We start from the raw sequence: 22,404 nt of genomic DNA, 5'->3' as shown, positions 1-22,404 counted from the left end.
AGCAAGTAAATCTTATAAATTCTCATCACAAAAGAAAATGTGTAATTTTGTATGAAATGGATGGTAACTAGACTTATTGTGGTGATCATTTTGCAGTGTATGTCAAATCATTATGCTGTAAATCTAAAACTAATATAATGTTATATATTAGACTGCAATTTAAAAATGCATTTTCGAAATTAAAAAAAAGAAGACATACAAATGGGTAATAAACTCATGAAAAAATTGTTTGTCATAAAGGAAACACTAATTGAAACCACAAAGAGGTGCTGCTATATACTCACAAGAATGGCTGTGATTAAAAAAAAAAAAAAAAAAAAAAAAAAGACTGACAATACCAAGTGTGGATGAGTGTTTGGAGCACCTAAAACTCTCATACACAGCTGGTGAAAATGCAAAATGGCACAGCGTCTTTGGAAAGAAGTTTCCAAAGCAATTTCTGACAAATTTAAACATAAAATACCATTGACCCATCAATCCCAGTCCTAAGTACTTACCCAAGATAAGTTAACACTTATATTCACACAAAACTCTGAATGCAAATGTTGACAGCAGCTTCATCCATAATCATCAAAATTTGGAAACAACTCTTAAGTTCTTATACTGGGGAATGGACAATCAAATTGGGATATGATACATATATGTATGGAATTCTATTCAGCAATAAAAAGAACCAAACTATTTTTTTATTTTTATTTTTTTATTTTTTTATTTTTTAAGATTTTATTTATTTATTCATAGACACGGGGGGTGGGGAGCAGAGATACAGGCAGAGGGAGAAGCAGGCTCCACACAGAGAGCCTGACGTAGGACTCCATCCTGCGTCTCCAGGATCACGCCCTGGGCTACAGGCGGCGCTAAACCGCTGCGCCACCAGGGCTGCCCCCAAACTATTTTTTTAAAGATTTTATTTATTTGACAGAGAGACAGAGAGAACACAAGCAGGCAGAGTGGCAGAGGGAGAGGGAGAAGCAGACACTCTGCTGAGCAAAGAGCCCAATGTGGAGCTTGATCCCAGGACCCTGGGATCATGACCTGAGTTGAAGACAGATGCTTAACCAACTGAGCCACCCAGGCACCCAGAAACAAACTATCAACACAAGCAATAGCATTGATGAATCTTGAACACATTATTCTAAGTGAAAGAAGCCAGACCCAAAAGGCTACATACATTGACCTGTATGACACTATATGACATTTTGGAAAAGGTAACTCTATAGGTGGAGAACAGATCAGTAGTGCCAGAGATTAGAGATCGGAGGGTTGACTGCAAAGGGGATGCTAGAGGGAAGTGTTTGGGTTATGGAACTGTTCCACATATTGACCATTGGGGTGATTATGTGGCTCTACGCATTAGTCAAAACCCATAAAAGAGTGAATTTTACTGTATTAAATTGAAATATAAAATTTAAAAAATAAGTACATATATTATCATGAAAAGCCTAGCTAATAATAATCCTGGAGTTCTATTGCAGTTGATTAGTAAAACAATGAATATATGATCAAGAAGCACATTAAAAAAAAAAAACCAAGATGGGTGCTGCAGAGTATGTGGAGAGATGTACTAATGTAGTTAACATTATGCCAGACATGATACTGTGGTTTTGCACTAATTTGCACCAAAGCTTGTCCTTCAAATATGTTTTAGCAAATGGATCACTATATTACTGCAAAGATAAACCGAAGCCATATTTTAAAGGATACTATAGAATTAACCACTATATGATATACCAAGGGCCATAATAATGAACAAATTTTTCCTACAGATTAGTAATTCTATCATCTGATAAAAATAAAAAAGCAGTAGGGAAAAATGCCTTGCTATTAAAAATATCTTAGAAATTTATCTGGAGGCAGAGGGGAATAAAAAAGTATGTGCCTCTGGCAGAGGAGCTGAAAGTAAATATGGAAACTCTAAACCATCAAAGTAAAGCTGCTTATCCTCCTAGCAACTGGCATGACTTCATATACATGAAATCTTACTTGGACATCTTATCATGTAGAAACGCTTTGATGTCAGTTGGAATCAGGGACTTCTATATGCTTGCTAAATAATCAGAGGTTTCCATCTCTAGGACTTGTTATAAAGTTCTTCTATTCAAATAGGGTTAAGACCAGATTGCTTTTATACATGATCACATCTTGCATTTGTAAAATGTACTGTGTGAAGAACTTTTACAAATATATATTTCCTCATTTAAACTTAAAATTTATGCTTGGATTTGTAAGGATTTTAGAACCTTTCAAAAACCTGTATACAGCTCTGTTTTTTCAAAGTAGTTCAGGAGTTATATAGCAGTTTATTCAGAGATATACATATTATCATTATCATTATTTTATATACATATTATTATAAACATTCCAATTTATTTTGGTTATTTTCCTCCATAATAACAAGAAATTAAAGGATTTATAGAGACCCATAGTTTAAGCAGCTGCTACCAATAGTGAGTGGTATTTCAGCTATGGACTTGATTCAAATCAGACCACACCACACCCAAATGCCATCCATAATGCCATCTATCTTATGGATAGAATGCTAGAGTTTCAGAATTTTACACCCAGAAGAGACTGGAGAGACTTCTGAATAACAATCCTTTGATTTTACAAGTGAGAAGATTGAGGATCAGAGAAGCTAAGTGAAAGTTTGATAAATATTTAGACACAAAAAATACTTAGGTAAAAAACAGTTCCAGAGTAGGAGAACCAGAGCTAACTCCAATACATTACCACCTTCAGCTGATTTTATATCTCTGTCCTTGTTGTTTTCATCTAAAATATAAATAATTAACTGTAAACTTCCAGTTGCCTGGAAAAGCATGGAGAACCTTGACAGGAGGAATCCAGGAGGAGTTACCTAAAAATGGGCTACCTAAAAATTCCACTAAATTCTTAAGGACTTTCAAGCTTCACTGGCATTCAGGGTAAGCAAGGGCTGCTAGTAGAAGCATACATTTGTACAGAATTTACTGTGTATAAGCCACAGTACTTTATGTATATCAACCCACAATAATTCTATGAGGCAAGTGTTATTCTCATTTTAGGAAAATGAAATATGAAAAGGTTAAATATTGTTATGGAGGTGACAGGCTATAAAGCTGGTATTGGAAACTATGAGTCTGGCTCTAGTCATTCCATTGAGCAACCTCAGAACAACGGCAAGGTCATTAATATTACTTGTAAGTGCTAAGCATTGTTTCTAAGGGCTCTTCATATATTATTTGACCCTCATAATAATGCTGTAAGTACATATATTATTATTAGCCTCATTTCATAGATGTGAAAGCTGAGGCATAGGTTAAATAGTTTGTCTAAGATAACACAGCAAGTTTCAGAGCCAGAATTTGAATCCAGGCATTCTGGCTATAGATAATGCACGTAACCACTGGCAAGCAAATAATTTTATCTTGCTTATTGCCAAAATGTATTCATATTAAAAATTTAAAATATACTTAATCTGAGAAATGTCAAGTAATATATAATATGTAAAATAATGTTACTCAAGTGTTACTTAAGTATATCACTAAAATAAGATTATTTGCTTATAGAATATACTAATGAAATGTATTATTTAAATAGTAATGTGTTTGCTGTAAGAAATCCCTGTAGGAATTCCTGGAGATTTATTTAAATTACTGCAAGAAATGATGCTTGTTCAATCAGTTTTTTATGAAGATATATATAATAACAGATTGGAATTTCTCCTTAAACATCTGTCTCCAAGATTGTATCTCAAGAAAACAGTATTTTCACCGCTGAGTAATTTGACATTGCAGCTGTGTTTATGCTGTTGGCAGAAAGACTTTGGGTACTTAAAATTTTTTCAGATATGTTATAGATTTTTCTGGGTCAAACATATTAATATAAAAATGTTTAAAATATACTTGATTTTATTAGGGGTTCTAAGTGTAGCTACAGTATTTATATTTTGTGCTGGAAGCTTGTAAAATTACTTAACATATGATTGAGGATGAAATCTTTACAACTGTGGAGTTTATTAACATGTTCCTCTTTATAATAAATATAACACCATTTACTTACTTGGCTATAGGATATAAACATGGAGTTGCTTTCCCCACACTCTCCTCATATTTATACATACAGATTTGTAAGCGTACTCAAAAGAGCTAGTGATGCAAAATGACTCTAAAGAACACAAATTCTTCATTTTGGGACCCTCTGATTTCCAGCTGTATCAATCCTATAATTTTGACCTTCTTAAATGACTAATCCAACCATACTATATAAATATTCTTATATACTGTGCAAGTTTTTCCATTGGAATCCACTAAACTCTATAAAGATAAATGTAAAAATCTTGTCCCGGGGTATGTGCTAAAACCTTAAAATGGCACCAATAAGAACTAGTAGAAATAAAATAGAATTTAAAGAAAATGGGGAGATAAAAGTGGATATGAAAATGAAGTATACAAAATCTAAGGAGAGGGACTCCTGGGTGGCTTAGTAGTTGAGCATCTGCTTTTGGCTCAGGGCGTGATCCCGGAGTTCCGGGATTAAGTCCCACATTGGGCTCCCTGCATGGAGCTGCTTCTCTCTCTGCCTATGTCTCTGCCTCTCTCTCTCTCTCTGTGTGTCTCTCGTTAATAAATAAATAAAATCCTTTAAAAAATCATTAAAAAGAAAAAAAGAAAATCTAAGGAGAAGTGTATCAAATAGAAAACTAAAAGAGGAAAAATTGGAAACGATCTATTCAAAGGGCAGTATCTGTAGAAAACAAAAGAAGAAACATGTAAGAAAAGCACAATAGGAAAGTGATGGAAAAATAAACATAAACAATGAAAACAATAAAAACTAAAATAGAATATTGAGGAAGACCAACAGATCAAAAAACACATTTTTAACAAGATTTTCTAACAAGAAAATGAAATTATCTGTAAGAATATTTAATACTCAATAGCTATACATATATTCACTCTATTATATAGTAAATGGATATCCCTTGCACGAAAGGGAAATCACAGTGCAGACTCCTAGGGCTTTGGAGCAAACCCATCCCCTCTTCTACAGATAATGATTCTCCTTTTGAGAAATAGTTCCTGCCTTGGTATTTAGCTCTGGATAGAGACTGAATGCCTAACCATGAGACATCAAGTGACAATATTAACTGAGCATCTCTTTATGAAATGAGTGCAATGTGGACCACTAAGTAAGTCATAAGGTTCGGTGTGCATGGCAGCAAGCAACATCAATTGGAAATGGCATATAATATGTTAGATTTGAGCAGAATTGAGAAACACAAGAAAATGAATGCAGATTCCTTTAATAGTGACTCTTTCTCTCTCTTTCAATCCACATCTATGGCCTTATAAGACGTTTCTTACAATTGTTTGATGGAGGAGGAAAAACTAGGACTGGTTTACAAATAGCTCTACATGATATATTGGCACTGACAAGAAGTGGATGGTTGCATCATTATAGTCCCATTGAGAGGTGGCCCTGAAGGGGCATTAATATAATTTATATATAATTTAGAGCAACACATATGATTACCTTGTCTGGACTAAAATATGATCAGAAGTATGGATCTACAGTGGTTGAATGGTCAGGGACTTGGAGAGGACAAGATTGGAAGACTGATACAGGTCTGGGGAAAGAGGTATGTGGATGGACCTCTCAGAATGGGCCACAGTGTGAAGATGCAAACACCCACCAAAAGGCATCATCTGATGGACAAAACGATGCTCTCTTGATGTCCATCAACTAGCTACCCTAGTGCTTTCTTAATGGACCCATGTACAAAATGGCCATGTTGTCTGGAATAGAGGCTTCACATGGGTTCAGTACTATCATCTTTGTAGCCTGCTACACTGTTACTGCTGAGCACCTAACTAGCTGAGAGCACAGACCAACACTGGGTCTCCTATTTGGCACCCTTCCTTGAAGGAACAAGCTAGCCACCTGGTGGTAGGTTGGTCATATTGGACCACTTCCCTCATGGAAAGAAAAAGAGATGTTTTCATTGGGATAGACACATACTTTGCATATGGATTTGCCTTCCCTGTCTATAATGCTTCTTCTTGCACCATCATCTGTGGGTTCTTATCTATTTTCATTATATTCTGTACATTTCTTCTGTTAAGGAACTTACTTCACAGCAAAAGAAGTGCAGCAATGGACTCATGCCCATGAAATTCACTGGTCACATCACATTCTCTGTCTCCCAGAAGTATCTGATCTAACAGAACAGTGGAATGGCTTACTCAAGATTCACTTGGTTTAGAGATCATATTCTGAAAAAATGTGGTTCTTATAAGATATAGTATATACTTTGAATCAGAGGACAGTCCGTGTTGCTATATTTTCCATAGCCAGAATAAATCTAGGAATCAAGAAATGGAATTAGAAGTGGCTTTTCTCACTATAATGCCTAAAAACATGCTTGCAGAATTTTTCTTTCCATCTTTGTAACATCAAACTCTGCTGGTCTGGAGCTCTTGACTCCCAGGGTAGGAAGGCCTCCATGAAGGTCACAGTAATAGTTCTTCTATTGAGTTAGAAAATAAAGCTGACAGGTGGATGTTTAATGTTCCTCATGCCACTGAACCATCAAATAAATAGGGGAGTTACTTTATCGGATGGGGATACCGATCCTGGTTACAAAGAGAAAACTAAGTTGATTAACTGATTAACTGCTGAGACACAGTACTCAACCCACAATACTCATGAGAGCATCTCTTAGTACTTCAATGTCCAATAGCGAAAGTTAATGGAAATTTCAGCAACCAAACCAAGGCAGCACCACTGAGCACTCAGGAATGAAGGTTTGGGTCACCCCATCAGGTACAGTGTTTAGACTGGCTAAGTGCCTGACTTAGGAAAAAGGAAACATAAAATACAGAACGGTTAGTGGAAAAAAGTTGTAAATATCAAGTATGCTCCATGACCAGTTACAGAAATGAGGATTGCAGCAACTATATATTTTTCTTTATTGCTTGTTTCATGTGAGCTTGTAGTATGTATATTTGTCAATATGAACTATTTTCTTCTTTCTCTTTCTCCTTATATTATTTGGTTACAAGTTTTGTTGGAGGCTAACTTTAAAATTTAGTCTTTAATAACAGAAAATCAGGTAAGATTGTGACTGAATTTAAGGAGTAACTAAAAAGGCATGGAGATAGATGATGTCATTGATTCCCAGATAATGGCACCATGACTGTTGGGGTACTGTGTCTCTGCCTTTTTAGGAAGGATGAGAATGTATTTGTACACAGGATGGCTGCATCTAGGGCAAAAGAGAGAAGTCTTGTTATTGTATGGATGTTTAAACATATGTAGAAGCATTTGTGTGGATGCTGAGTCATCAGAGGGTCACTGGCAGTTATTCAGTCATTGTCTGTCATCCCCAAAACCACACTCTATACTTGCTTTGTGTTTTTTTTTTTTAAACCCTGGCACCAGATCCTTTAGGAATTGTGTTTTTTTTTTTTTTCAAAGATTTTATTTATTTATTCATGAGAGACACACACACACACAGAGAGAGAGAGAGAGAGAGAGAGGCAGAGACACAGGCAGAGGGAGAAGCAGGCTCCATGCAGGGAGCCCGATGTGGGACTCGATCCCAGGTCTCCAAGATAATGCCTGGGCTGAAGGCAGCACTAAACCGCTGAGCCACCGGGGCTGCCCTATACTTGCTTTGTGATCCTGGAGCTGGCACTGTGCTGGTGGGACCACCTTTCAGCTTCGTTAGCTGGCCATGCCAGTAGGGGGTGCCAGCAGGAGACTAAAAGGCAGAAGGAAAAAGGGACTTGTGGGACACCTGTGTGGCACAGTGGTTGAGCATCTGCCTTCGGCTCAGGGCATGATCTTGAGGTCCTGTGATAGAGTCCCACATCGGGCTCCTCACAGGAAGCCTGCTTGTCCCTCTGTCTATGTCTCTGCCTCTCTTTCTGTATCTCTCATGAATAAATAAGTAAAATCTTTAAAGAAGAAAAAGGTACTTGCTTCTCACCTTCTTGTTGCCTTTTTGTTGTTTTCCAGTCTGCTCCCTGCCTCTCTGAGGGCTGCTCCCAGCCGAAGCAATTCCTTTCTGTAGTAGAAGCTGAATCCAATTGCCAGTTTTACCAACATCTGCAGAACCGGCTTCACATGACTCCATCAAAGACACTAGCATTAGAGGGTGAGTGGACCTTCTTTAGAGCGAGTTAAAGCCTCGAAACAACTTCAATTGCATTTCAGTGCAGGATGACTCTTTGTCTACAATCAGCTCCTGGCTTTCTGAATCCTCACCATATCTCTCCCTCCTTAGATCCTAAGCCTTTTGTTGTTGTTGTTGTTTGTTTGTTTGTTTTATCCTAAGCCTTTTGAATGGTTCCCTATTTAATCCCAAGGTCTGGCCTTAAAAATAGCCCCACCAATCATGACTCTACTCTTCCTGTATTTGTTCTTTACTCCAAACCAGCCCAGCACTGGTTTCAACATAGCCTCTTATTTCTACATGTTGGTTCTCATCTGTCTTCCTCAAATCAAATAGTATGATAGGACACAGAATTCATTAATAGTGGATAACGTTCAACAGGAAATTGTATATGTTGGAAAATGATTGCCACAATAAGTCTAGTTAACATCTGTCACCATAAAGAATCAAAGAATTCTTTTTTTCTTATGATGAGAAATTTTAAAATCCTAATCTTCGCAGCTTTCAAAAGTTCAATACAGTGTTATTAACTATAGTCACAATGCTACACATCTCCAGGACTTATTTATTTTATAACTGGAAGTTTAACCTTTTGGTTCCTTTAAACTGTTTGGCTTACCCACCAAACCCCTGCATCTGACAAAAATCACTCTGTTTTCTGTATCTATGAGCGTGGTGTTTGTTTTTATTTTGTAAGACTCCACATATAAGTGAGATCATATAGTATTTTTCTGTCTTTGACTTGTTTCACTTAGCATAACACCCTGAAAGTCCATCCACATTGTTATATATGACAAGATTTCATTCTTTGTTACAGCTGAATAATATTTCATTTTTGTGTATGTGTGTGCATGTGTATGTATAAAATATTGCTCTGTGTGTGTATGTAATTGCATGTGTATGTGTGTGTGTATATATCTCACATTTTATTTTTCCATTCACATGTCAATAGATATTTAGGTTGTTTCCCTATCCTGGCTATTGTAAATAATGCTGCAATGAATATAGGAGTACAGTTATCTTTACAAGTTAGTATTTTCATTTTCGTCAGATAAATACCCCGAAGTGGAATTGCTGGATCATGTGGTAGCTCTGTTTTTAACTTTTTGAGGAACCTCTATATTGTTTCCCATAGTGGCTACATCAATTTACATTCTTACTGTCAGTTCACAAGGGTTCCGTTTTCTACATATTCTCACCAACACTTACATCATGTCTTTTTGATAATAGCCATTCTAACAGGTGTGGGGTGATCAGAACTGTGGTTCTGACTTGCATTTCCATGATGATTAGTGATGTTAAACATCCTTTTACAAATCTGTTGGCTATCTGCTTATCTACTTTGAAAAAAATATCTATTCATATCCTCAACAGTTTCTTTTTTTTCTTTAAAGATTTTATTTATTCATTCATGAGAGACACACAGAGAGGCAGAGACATAAGCAGAGGGAGAAGTGGGCTCCCCATGGGGAGCGCGATGTGGGACTCAATCCCAGGACCCCAGGATCACAACTTGAGCTGAAGGCATATGCTCAACCACTGAGCCACCCAGGTGCCCTCACATCCTCAACATAGTTTCTAATGACTGCTTAAAATCCAATCCTTTGGTTAAATCATAATTTACTTAACTATTCCTTTTATGATGGGCATTCAGGCTATTTTCTTTTTTCTTTTTTTTTTAATTTATGATAGTCACAGACAGAGAGAGAGAGACATAGGCAGAGAGAGAGAGGCAGGCACCATGCACCGGGAGCCCGATGTGGGATTCGATCCCGGGTCTCCAGGATTGCGCCCTGGGCCAAAGGCAGGCGCCAAACCACTGCGCCACCCAGGGATCCCTCAGGCTATTTTCAATGTTTATTAAAATAACTGCAATGGCTGTCTTCGTGTAAAAAATTTTTATGCACTTCAAGTTGTATCTTTAGGATATACTCCCCAAAGTGGAATTGTTGTGTCAAAGAGTGTGAATGTTTTCTGAAAACTATAAAATGCTTAATGAAAGAAATAAGGACAACAAAAAGAAATGGAAAAGCATTCCATATTCATGAGTTGGAAGAATAAATGCTGTTAAATGTCTATAATACTACCCAAAGCAATCTATAGATTTAATGCAATCTCTATCAAAATGCTAACAGCATTTTCCATAGAATTAGAACAAACAATATTAAAATTTGTATGGAACCACAAGAGACCTCAAATAGTCAAAGCAATCTTGAAGAAGAAAAACAAAACCAGAGGTATCACAATTCCAGATTTAAAGTTACTTTACAAAGTGGCAGTAATTAAAATGGTATGGCACTGGCATAAAAATAGACACATAAATCACTAGAATAGAAGATCCAGAAATAAACCCACCATTATATGGTCAATTAATCTTTGATGAAGTAGGAGTCAATATTCAATGGGAAAAAGACTCTCTTCAACAAATGGTATTGGGAAAACTGGACAGCTACATGCAGAAGAATGAAACTAGGCTACTCTCTTTTGCCACACACAAAATTAAACTCAAAATAGATTAAGAACCTCAATGTGAAACCTGAAACCATAAAAACCCCTGAAGATCAAAAAGTTACATATAGAACTATCCTACAATCCAGCAACTGCACTATTAGGTATTTACCCAATGATACAAAAATAAAATTAGAAGGGGTACATGCACCCCAATGTTTATAGCAGCATTATCAACAGCCAAATTATGGAGAGAGCCCAAATGTCTATCGACTGATGAATGAAGAACATGTGGCATATATATATATATATATATATATATATATATATGTATAATATATATACACACATATATATATATATATACACACACAACAGAATATTACTCAGCCATCATAAAAAATGAGATCTTGCATTTGCAATGAAGTACATGGATGGAGCTAGGGTGTATTATGCTAAGTGAAATAAGTTAGGGAAAGAAAAGTACCATATGATCTCACTCATGTGTGGAATTTAAGAACTGAAATAGATGAACAGGGGTTCCTGGGTGGCTCAGTCAGTTAAGCATCTGCCTTCAACTCAGGTCATGATCCCAGGGTCCTAAGATTGAGCCCTGCATCAGGCTCCCTGCTCTGTGAGAAGTCTGCTTCTACTTCTCCCTCTCTCTCTCTCCTGCTTGTGCTTGTGCACACACACTCTCTCTCTCAAATAAATAAAATATTACAAAAAAAAAAAAAAACCAACAGATGAACAAATGGGAACAAATGGGGGAAGAAAAAAAGGGGACAAGGAAACAAGCCATTAAAGACTTTTTTTTTTATAGATTTTATTTATTTATTCATGAGAGACACACACACACACACACACAGAGAAAGAGAGAGAGAGAGAGTCAGAGGGAGACACAGGCTCCATGCAGGGAGCCTGACGTGGGACTTAATCCTTGGTCTCCAGGATCACTCCCTGAGCTGAAAGCCGCGCTAAACCGCTGAGCCACCGGGGCTGCCCCATTAGAGACTTAATGATAGAGAACTGACAGTTGATGGAGGGACATGGGTGGGTGATGGGTTTTAAAGAGGGCACTTGTTATGATGAACACTGGGTGTTGTATGTAAGTGATGAATCACTGAATTCTCCAGAAACCAATATTGCACTGTATGTTAATTACCTAAAATTTAAGTTAAAATAATTATATAAAAATAATCCTTAGAGCACAGGCAGTAATCTGTCTGACATCAACCATAGTAACATTTTTCTAGATAGGATCCCTGAGGCAAGGGAAATAAAAGCAAAAATAAACTATTGGGACTACATCAAAATAAAAACCTTCTGCTCGATGAAGGAAGCAACCAACAAAATTAAAGGCAACGTACCGAAAAAATAAAAAATAAAAAAATAAAGGCAACGTACCGAATAGGAAATGTTTGCAAATGACATATCTGATAAAGGGTTAGTATCCAAAATATATAAAGAACTGATAAAACTTAACACCAAAAACTAATAATCCGATTTAAAAATGAACATGAACATTTTCCCAAAGAAGATATACAAATGGTTGACACCTGAAAAGATGCCAATATCCCCAATCATCAGGGAAATGCAAATCATGCAAATCAAAACTACAATGAAACATCATCTCACACCTGTCAGAATGGCTAAACTAAAAAACACAGGAGGGATCCCTGGGTGGCGCTGCGGTTTGGCGCCTGCCTTTGGCCCAGGGCGCGATCCTGGAGATCCGGATCGAATCCCACGTCAGGCTCCCGGTGCATGGAGCCTGCTTCTCCCTCTGCCTGTGTCTCTGCCTCTCTCTCACTGTGTTCCTATCATAAATAAATAAAAAATTAAAAAAAAAATAAAAAACACAGGAAACAACAGGTATGGGTGAGGATGTGGAGAAAAAGGGACCTTGTACATGGTTGGTAGGAATCCAAACTGGTGCAGCTACTGTGGAAAACAGAATGGAGGTTCCTCAAAAAGTAAAAAAAGAACTATCCTATAATCAATGAATCACACTACTGGGTATTTACCCCCCAAATTAAAAGACACTGATTTATAGGGATGCATGCACCCCTAGTTTGTTGCAGCATTATTAACCATAGCCAAACTATGGAAGCAGCCCAAGCGTTCATTGATAGATGAACAGTCAGATAGAAGTCAGTCAGAGAAAGACAAATATCATATAATCTCGCTCATACGTGGAACTTAGGAAACAAAACAAATGAACAAAGACAAAAAAAGAGAGAGAGAGAGACTGAGAGAGAGACTGAGATAAACCAAGACTCTTAACTACAGAGAACAGATGGATTGTTACACAAGGGGAGGTAAGTGAGGGGAGACGGGGTAATAGGGGATGGGGATTAAAGAGTATACGTACCAAAAAGGAAAAAAAAAAGAGCATGAATGTTTGTTTTTAATTTTAATCTTTTCAATCTTATTTTGTCCTCATGTTCTTTCAAATGCACAATCCTTTTTCTATAATCCTGTAACCCACAAATCACTGAAAACTGAAAGCATTTTAATATTTTACCTGGTTTGTAATAATTCAGTAGTAAAACTGGAGTAGCACTGAGGTGAGGTGATTTATGGACTTTATTTTCCCACATGGGGTGAATATTAAATATTTTCCAGAAATATTAATGCATTTGATTATGGGGCACTATTTGAGAACCCACTTGGAGGGTTATGTAATTATGTAGTATTTGTACCATAATGCTTTTTGAAAATCCCAAAATGTCTTACTAATGAAATCTATCCAGCCTGAAGGCTTCAGACGAGGACTGTGAACCTGTACTAGCAACGTTATAAGAATACACTGGAAACGTTAATTTAAAAAATCTTTGCTGACCTCTTTATGCTGGTGTTTCGAGCTTAATTATGCCAGTCCTCCCAGCAGATTCTTTTTTTTTTTTTTAATGATTTTATTTATTCATGAGACACACACACAGAGGCAGAGTCACAGGCAGAGGAAGAAGTAGGCTCCACGCAGGGAGCCCAATGCGGGACTCGATCCTGGGTTTCCAGGATTACACCCTGGGCTGAAGGTGGTGCTAAACGGCTGAGCCACCTGGGCTGCCCTCCCTGCAGCTCCATATTGAAGTTCTAATTCCCCAGTACATCAGAACGTGACTATATTTGGGGATAGGACATTCAAAGAGGTAATTAAGATAAAATGAGGTCATTAGGGGATGCCCTAACCTAATATGACTGGTGTCCTTCTAAGAAGAGATTAGGACACAGACATACACAGAAGACTATGTGGAGACAGAATGAAAGTGGCTATCTAGAAGTCAGTGAGAGAGGCCTCAGAAGAAACCAACCCTGCCAACACCCTGATTTCACACTAGAGCTTCTAGAATTGTGAGAAAATAAATTTCTTTTGTTAAAACCACTCTGCCTCTCTGCTTTATTTTGGTACCTAGAAACTAATGGAGTGATAACATAAAAGTTTTATAATGAACAAAATCAGGAAAGGTACCTCTGCTTTACAAAAATAAAACCAACCAACTAAACAAAACCCCCTAAAATCAATCTTTTAAAATGTGATTGGTTTTACAATTGCAGTTAATTATTCTCCTTCATTCCAAGTTCCCTCAGGGAAGACTTGTAGCTCATTTTCCCCTCAGTTATACCATTTTCTTCACATTGCAGTTTTACTTCAGGTATTAGCTCCTCTTGCCAAATAACTACATAGAAAAGTTTAACACATAGCTCTTATTTCTGTGTTTGCCTCCTTGCTAGAAACTCACGGCTAATTGGAAGCTCCTGGGGTCTCTGGGATCCCACCATCAGTCTCTTGATCTAAGAGGCTCTCAATCTCTCCATCCGTCTCAAGAGGGTAGATTACTGTTCACCTGTATACAGGATCCCATGCAGTTTCTGTAACTTTCTCCGTCTCTGCCATTTTAGGAAGCATATTGGAATGGAAACAAGTATTATTATATCAATGACCTAGGGATTATTTTAATTTGTATAAGGCAAATCATTAGAAAATTTCAAGATTTTATTTTTTTAAAGGTTTTATTTATTTATTCATGAGACATACACAGAGAGAGAGGCAGACACAGGCAGAGGGAGAAGCAGGCTCCATGCAGGGAGCCTGATGTGGGAGTCGATCCCAGGACTCCAGGATCATGCCCTGGGCTAAAGGCAGGCACCAAACCGCTGAGCCATCCAGGGATCCCCAAGACTTTATTCTTAAAACCATTATTAAAGTGCTTGTGTCGTTTTACAAGAGCCCCTAGGGAATTGCATGTCTAAAGTATTGAATTGTTAATGTACTGAAGAGAGACACCTGAACAGGTAAGAATCTGGGTTACTCTAGTGACAAGGATCCTTATGTTCTCCGTTGGCTACTATTCCAGATTAGTAGGAAGCCATTTAGGGAAAAGGTATAACTTTTGGGTGAAATGGGAGGAGTAGCTCCTGTATTATTTTCTCTATGGAAACCTGCTACAGGAAGGTGTTTTTTTTTTTTTTTTTTTTAAGATTTTATTTATTTACTCATAGAGACAGAGAGGCAGAGACACAGGCAGAGGGAGAAGCAGGCTCCACGCAGAGAGCCCGACGGAGGACTTGATCCAGGGTCTCCAGGGTCACGCCCTGGGCTGCAGGCCTCGCTAAACCGCTGAGCTATGGGGGCTGCCCTGAAGGGGTTTTTCTTTTTTCTTTGTCTTTTTTTTTTTTTTCCTGAAGGGGTTTTTCTAAAAGAAGCATCAATAAATGGGAGGCAGCTGGTTTAGTGCAAGGGCATGTGCTTTTGTATTCCACAGAAACTGGGTTCCTAGTTCTTCTAAAAGGGTTAGCATACTTTGCAGAGTTATAAAGTTCAGTTGGAAGGGATGTTACAAATTTCAGCTTTGATTGACCATCCTCTGCATACAATATACTCAGGCTGTAAATCCTGTTATGAAAACCTATCTCATTCAAGGATTGCCACACATTGGGATGCCTGTATGGCTCAGCAGTTGAGCGTCTGCCTTTGGCTCAGGGCGTGGTCCTGGAGACCCAGGATTGAGTCCCACATCCGGGTCCCTGCATAGAGCCTGCTTCTCCCTCTGCCTGTGTCTCTGCCCCTCTCTTTCTCTCTGTCTATAATGAATAAATAAAATCTTAAAAAATTTATTAAAAAAAAGAATTGGGACATAAATGTAAATGAATGTATTCATTCTCAGAATATTTACTGACTACCAACTAGGTGTCAGACTATTCTAGGATTCTAGGGGCTGGACATGCAGTGATGAAGATGAAAAATAAAAGTTAAAATAAAAATAAAACCAAGCCCTTTTTGATTAAATAATTCAGAAGTGGAGTCTATTTCCCAGTGGTGGAGATTGTATTCTAGTGAAAAGGTGACGTGCAGCATGGGACAGTTTTAGCTCTGATTTGGTTTTCTTTAGACTTAAAAATACATTGTTGCCAGCACTTTTGCAAGTAGACCAGTTCCTGCCAGTCTCCTTGATGATCCATCTAGTTGAGGAATTGTAGAACATCATAATGCCTTAGACTTGGAAGGGACTTTAGTTAAGGTAATAGTTTTAATTCCTAAAAAACTTAAAAAAATAGTTTTAATTCCCTTATATTACAGAAGAGACTTACCTAAGTTTGCTCATTGTATCACTAAGAGATTGAGGACTAGGCCTTAGATCTCCTCTCGCTTACTCTTCTCAATCATATTCCTCATGGTTTCCAATTTGAGGTCAGAATCTGGATAACTGACACTTTCAAAAAGTACACATGGTGCAGTGAGTTCAGGGACTGCTGTAAGCTGGGTTGATTTGGTTAATCAGAAACCATGGTTTGGTAAAAGATAAAGAAGCTATCTGAGCTCTAATCTCGCCCTTTTCATTAAAGAGAAACCATTTGATCCTTGTCTTTCAAATGAAGGGATAGGCTACCTGATAAGGACATTTGCATAATACTTTGAGTCCTTTTTTTAAAAAAAAAAATGCATCTGTGTGAAGAGATCTACAAAGTGCCTGGCATGCAATGCTAAAAAAAAACCTGTCAGCTATTTTATTAATTACACAACCTCATAATAAATACAGGTAACATTTTGCAGATGAAGAGGCTGAGAATCACAGAAATGAAGCCCAATTTCCAAGGTCCATCAGCGGAGGAACCGGGAAAGTAGGCTGAAAACCCGGGACTCCTGACTTCACTAGTCCCTTTATAGTACATTCAGATCCTTTCAGTTATTAGGGTTACTATTTCACAGAATTCGGACTCGCTGTGAACCGAGAGAGATGGGTAGAGACAGTACAAACGGAGAGAAGAGGAAAATATGCAGAAGGAGGCCACACATAGGCGAAGGAAGTGTTTTGGGGACTCAATACAAGAGTTTCATCCACTGTCTTCGCCGGGAGGCAGCTTTTCTGATTGGGGGTGGGGGTGGGGGTGGGGGTGGGGAGTCGGATAGGGAGAGGGAGGTAGGTAGGGAGAAAGTGGAAATTCTTGAATGCCAGGCTCTGGAGTCTGAGAGCCTTTAGCAAACTGCTAGGTCGGATGGTGGCCTAACGTCGTCTGCGTTTTATTTTCAATCTGGTTGCAGATTACCGAATAGATTGAGGAAGCAGGGCTGGAGCTTCGCGGGGCCAGGTCGACGCATCCGCTATGTGGAGGCAACGAGGCTCGGGGGAGACGTGCTCCTTTCGCAGGCAGCAGCCTCCAGGGAATATGTAAACTCGATATTTAAAAAAAAAAAAAAAAGGAGAGAGAGAGAGAGAAAGAAAAAGGGTTTAAGAGTTACTATTTTTTTAAGGTATTGTAAATAGTGTGTGTGTGGGGGGGGCAAAAGGATGCATTTGGAATTAAAACCAAGGTTAAAGTCCTGCCTTTGTCACCTTCTCATTATATAATAATACGGGGGAAGTCACCTCACCTCTCTCGGGCCTCGGTTTCGTTTCCTCTAATTTAAGGGCGACGATACCTTCTCGGCAGAGATTCGCGTGCAGAGAAATCGGGGTTTCAAGTCCCCCCCCCCAAGGCCGGCGCTCGGGCCTGGTTCCCGCCTTCCCCCAGGTGAGCCCTACCTGAGGACCGCGGCCGGGCTGCCCTCCCGAGCGGGGCGGCCGTCGTCCCGCGGGCTGGCGGGGCGGCAGCAGCGGCGGCGGCAGCGGCAGCGGCGGCTCCTCCTCCTCCTCCTCCAGCTCCTCCTCCTCCTCAGCCTCCGGGAGCCGCCGCCAGCTCGGGCCGTGAGGGGTCACGCGGCGGCCGCCCCCGCCGACCGGCCGCGGGCGCTGGGCCGCGCTGGCCGCGTTTGAAGTCTCCGGCGCCGCCGCTGATTGGCCGGCGCGGGTCACGTGCGCCCAGGCAGGAGTTTCCCCGACAGCTGGAGGCTGCGTGGGCTCCGGCGGCGGCGGCTCCCGACTCGGCGCTGCGGCCTTCCCCGCCCCCTCCTCCTCCTCCTCCTCCTCCTCCTCCTCCTCCTCCCCCGCCCGCTTCCGCCCCGGCTTATTATCCTCCTTATTGACAAACAGAGCGGCGGCGGCGGCGGCGAGCTCGGCGTGCGTCGGTAGCCAAGCCATGGGAGACAAGAAGAGCCCCACCAGGTAACGGGGCCCGGGCGGTGCGCAGGCGGCGGGGCCCGAGCGCCGGGCTTCCTCGGCTCGCTCGCCGCCCGGGCGGCGGGGCCACACCGGGGGCGGCGCCGCTGCCGCTGCCGCTGCCGCCGCCGCCACTGCCGCTGCCGCTGCCGCGTGTGAGGGGCCGGCGCCGGCCGCCCCACAATGGAGCCGCGATGGCGGCGGCCGCGGGTGTCAGAGCGGCGGCGACTGCGGCCGCGCCCTCCCCCTCCCTGGCTTCCCTCGGGCTCGGGGAGGCGCGGGGCGCGGGGGGGGCGCGGGGTCGCGGAACTGGGGCGGGCGGCGGGCGGCGGGGGGCGGGGCGGGGGCGGCCGCGGGGCGCGAGCGCGGGGCGCGGCCTGCCGGTGACCCCGCGCCGCGTCGTGTCCGGGTTGTGTCCCGCAGGCCGAAGCGGCAGCCGAAGCCGTCCTCGGACGAGGGCTACTGGGACTGTAGCGTCTGCACCTTCCGGAACAGCGCCGAGGCCTTCAAGTGCATGATGTGCGATGTGCGGAAGGGCACCTCCACCCGGTGAGTCGCGGGCCTGCCCGGCGCGCCGGCGGCCGCCCCTGCGGAGGCCGCCCCTCCCGTGACACCGCAGCCCCGGCGGGAGCGAGGTGGCGGCCGCCGCGGGAACTGGGTCACGTTGGTCGCGCCCGAGCCGCGGTTTGCGGTGAGGGGTAATTGAAGAGGCCGGAACGTTAGTTTGCTGCCAGGAGAGAATAAATTATTTCAGGGGAGGCATTAGCTCCTGCGATTTAATTCGTATCGCTGGGTGTGATGCCCCCCCACCCCCGCCGGCCTCCCATTCCGGGTATAATAACGTTGGCTGCATCGTTGTGTTAGTGTGTAGGAATCAAAGAGAAAAAAAAACAAAACATGAAACACTCTGGAGAAAGCAAAAGGTAGAATTTAATTTCGTTCTTCCAAAAAAAAAAAAGAAAAAAAAAGTATTTGATTCTAGGAATCAAAGGGGAAAAAAAAAAACAAACCAGGAAACACTCTGGAGAAAGCAAAAGGTAGAATTTAATTTCGTTCTTCCAAAAAAAAAAAAAAAAAGAAAAAAAAGTATTTGATTCTAGGAATCAAAGGGGGAAAAAAAAAACAGACCATGAAACACTCTGGAGAAAGCAAAAGGTAGAATTTTAATTTCGTTCTTCCAAAAGCAAAGAAAGAAAAAGTATTTGATTCTAGAATACACAATAGGTTAAACTTCCTTTATTTTATATATAGACGTCTGGAACGGTTAGATCAACGTTTTGGTTAGTATTTTTAACCTTATTCTCTAAGATTTTATAAATAGTTGGAGGTGAGCCCGGTCACAGGGACACATTTTTTTTTTTTTTTTTTTACTGAAAGTATCTTGAGTATTTTTAGTTTGATGAAATGGCAATCTATTAGGCTATACAAATGAGATGAAATGATCTCTGCCTATTTTCAGTTTTTATTTTATTGTAGGCCTACAGTATAATAGCTCAGTCTTAAAAAAAAAAAGCCACTTAGTGGATTAAGTGGATAAAGAAAATCATACAGGAGATTCAAAGTCTGACGTTCTTGATCTGGCAACGCTTCGTTACAGAGTTCCTTCCTCTTTATAGGAAAGTAGCCTTGGAATTTATTGTAAGCATGGGATTTATAGCTAATATTTAGATATCATGTACCTTGATATTAAAAAAAAGTCTGTTAGAAACTCAAGGGTATAGGTATACTGATGTGATAGACTGTTGCTTTAAAGAAGGCCTATTTGGTATTGACATTAGATTTATATATTCGGTAGAAGTTAGAATCCTAAAAACGAGATAACCAGGTTTTCAAACACCATTTACAACAATTTATAACATTTTTTTCTAAAGGCAGAGGCAGAATGGTTGGAAATAAATTTTAAGATTTGTTTAGTTAGAAGCTAGCTGCATTTCATATACTTGTCTTTTCATGGATCCTAATATGCTTTTTACATATTAAATCTCACTTACATTGGATAAAACATGTAGAGCATTTTTTATGATATCCTTTAAGAAGCAAACTTTAAAACGTCTAAATTCAAGAAATAGAATAGACCATTAAAAAAAAAGCACCTATTTGCTAAAGTGAACATGGCAACAATTTTTGGACCCGTGCTTTAAGTATTTTGAAAAGTAGAATATCTTTATTTTTTATATAAGGTTGGGTTTGGTTTAGAGTACATTTGTATATCTATGTTAGTACTTTGTACTTCTTAAAACGCTCAAGCAATTTTCAGAAAATGTGGTTTTTCCAGGCAGGGACTTTTAAAGTGGAGACAATTATTTTATAATCTTAATCTCTGGTACGATGTTGTTGCTTTTTGTTGTTCCCTCTCTATTTTCTTGTAGCCATTAGAAAAAATACTGAAACTAGAAGAGCCTATATGTTTATTTGCAGGGACAGCAAGGAAGGGGGGAAGCTGTTGTCCTACTCCACAGCCAGTCTTGGGGTTAGAGGAACCCTGAGAAAATAGAGTAGGTGGTGGCAGCTCAGAAGAGAAGAAACAGGCTGAATACCTGGCACCTGGAAGAAGAAGGAATATAGTGCACAGGGGAGTTGGCCCAGGACAGAGAAGTGGGCCTAGTGTAAAAGAGGTTTCAGGCCCACATGGGGGCCCCTGATATTTTTTTACCAGTACATCTGAGCTCTTGTAGATCCAGTTTTTTTAGTGGTGGAAACATTACTTGAGGAGGACTCAGAGAAGCATTGTCATTTGGATTGAAACTGAAGAGGCTCTGGGCAACTCACCAGAAGTCTAAGGGACACTCTGTTCCTAAAAGTAAGTGTTCTACACCACGACCCTCTCAGCTTCTTCCTTCCTCTCTCTGAATTGTCTCTTCTCTTTTGATTTTGGCCCTAAGTTAAACCTCAGAGCTCTAATTTCTGTGTTATCTGTTTTTTGTGTTTTTTTTTTTTTTTTTTTCCTGCCACTGTTTCTGAAATTCAGAGTGGAATCCATGTTTGGATAGAATAACGGAACAGGGCATTGTTAAGAGGGCAGATACTGACTGTACCACAAAATGTTTCCCTCTCTGGTAATGTTAGAAAAACAGGATTAAAGGACGCTAGTGAGAAGCAAAAGTTTCAGGAGCTGGAAGAAATAATTCTGTACAACTGACATGTTAATTAGCAGTTAGGGTAATTTCATGGGTAAGGTTGGTAATTATCAAAGCAGGGACTCCCTGGATGGTGGCAGAGCAGAAGATGCAGTTTGCTAATGACTCGTTTGCGTGACTGACCTACAGGACTTGAATTGCGTGGGTCAGACTGACCTTTGAACTGATTCTGTCTGGAAGTTGCCCAATGTGAGGCCAAGTCTAAGCCATTCCAGACATTCGAAAAGTCTTTTTCTTTTTAAACCTCCAGAGAAGATGGAGCCCATGGTCTCCTCCCAAAGTCTTTACTGACATTCCACTTTAAGGAATATCGAGTTCAAATCCTTTATATTTCAACAGAAGGCCATTTTCTTTGGCTGTCTTCTTGGTAGGTCACGTTTTTCTGCAGAATGACTATATGCAATGAAATGAGGTCATATTCATAATGGTATTTTAAAATGAAACGTGGTTTGAGGTAGCTTCAATTCCTAAATTGATCACTTATATTCTTTACATTTATGCCAATTCTGTGATTGAATTTCAGTTTTGTGCTTGCGGGCCTTAATTAGTTTAAATTTGATTAATCTCTTTTTTAATCCAGAATCTAAATAAGTAGATAGTTCAAGTACTTGAAGTTTTCTACATTGTGCTCTTGTGAGAGAAGCAATGATAAATGTCATACTGACAGGAAACATTTAAAAAAGAAAAAACTATATACAGTCTTCTTGGTCTTTATATCTCAAGTTTTTATAAGGCAATAAGCGTCTCAAATACGAGACACTTAGGAACTAGGAAATAAAGAACCATTCTGAATCATCAGAGAAAATTTAGTATAGTGTGTATAAGAGTAGCACAGTGTATGATGATTGAGTTAAAGTGGTTATTGCCAATTCTTCAAGTAGGAATAGAAGTTACTGCTTGGCTCAGATGGCACATATTTAAAAATGAGCATGATGAAGCTATCTGTTTTGATATTGAAATGTGATCTAAATGAGAACGTGTGAAACACTGAGTCTGTAGTGGCCTTTCAGCTGTAAAGTGTAACAGGTAATGTTGTATTTTCTCAGGATAAGTTGTAATAGTTCCCTTGGGTTTATTTGAGATGATGTTCTAGAGAACAATGAAATAGATTTCATAAAGCACT

At 40.0% G+C, this 22,404-nt stretch overlaps 2 protein-coding genes across 4 annotated transcripts in view; one reads left to right on the top strand and one right to left on the bottom strand.

The window, feature by feature from the left end:
- Window positions 1-15,186: 15,186 nt before the first annotated feature.
- LOC121479934 (translation initiation factor IF-2-like) lies at window positions 15,187-18,126 on the bottom strand. 2 transcript variants are annotated; one of them, XM_041735996.1, is made up of 2 exons: window positions 17,481-18,126; window positions 15,187-17,282 (listed from the first exon to the last, which is right to left on the bottom strand). In XM_041735996.1, the coding sequence occupies exons 1-2, from the start codon at window positions 18,124-18,126 to the stop codon at window positions 17,152-17,154; spliced, it is 777 nt and encodes a 258-aa protein (XP_041591930.1). In that variant the 3' UTR covers window positions 15,187-17,151. The 2 variants fall into 2 exon arrangements, with proteins under 2 accessions (XP_041591930.1, XP_041591931.1); XM_041735997.1 differs by having other exon boundaries at window positions 17,632-18,126.
- Window positions 18,022-22,404, top strand: part of YAF2 (YY1 associated factor 2) — a 70,347-nt gene continuing 65,964 nt past the window's right edge. For both annotated transcript variants that reach the window (XM_041735998.1, XM_041735999.1), the window contains exons 1-2: window positions 18,022-18,150; window positions 18,568-18,693. In XM_041735998.1, coding sequence (XP_041591932.1) covers window positions 18,125-18,150; window positions 18,568-18,693 — 152 coding nt within the window. In that variant the 5' untranslated portion in view covers window positions 18,022-18,124. The remainder of the gene's footprint in view (window positions 18,151-18,567; window positions 18,694-22,404) is intronic.

This window comes from Vulpes lagopus, chromosome 21 (genome assembly GCF_018345385.1).
Source record: "Vulpes lagopus strain Blue_001 chromosome 21, ASM1834538v1, whole genome shotgun sequence".
Classification (NCBI taxonomy): domain Eukaryota; kingdom Metazoa; phylum Chordata; class Mammalia; order Carnivora; family Canidae; genus Vulpes; species Vulpes lagopus.
This window is presented reverse-complemented; position numbering and strand designations above follow the sequence as displayed.

Coding starts and splice junctions, on each gene's coding strand:
- LOC121479934 (XM_041735996.1), bottom strand. CDS start 18,126: ATGGCTTGGCTACCGACGCACGCCGAGCTCGCCGCCGCCGCCGCCGCT. Junction 17,283..17,480: donor GAAACCGAGGCCCGAGAGAG/GTGAGGTGACTT, acceptor TTAAATATCGAG/TTTACATATTCCCTGGAGGC.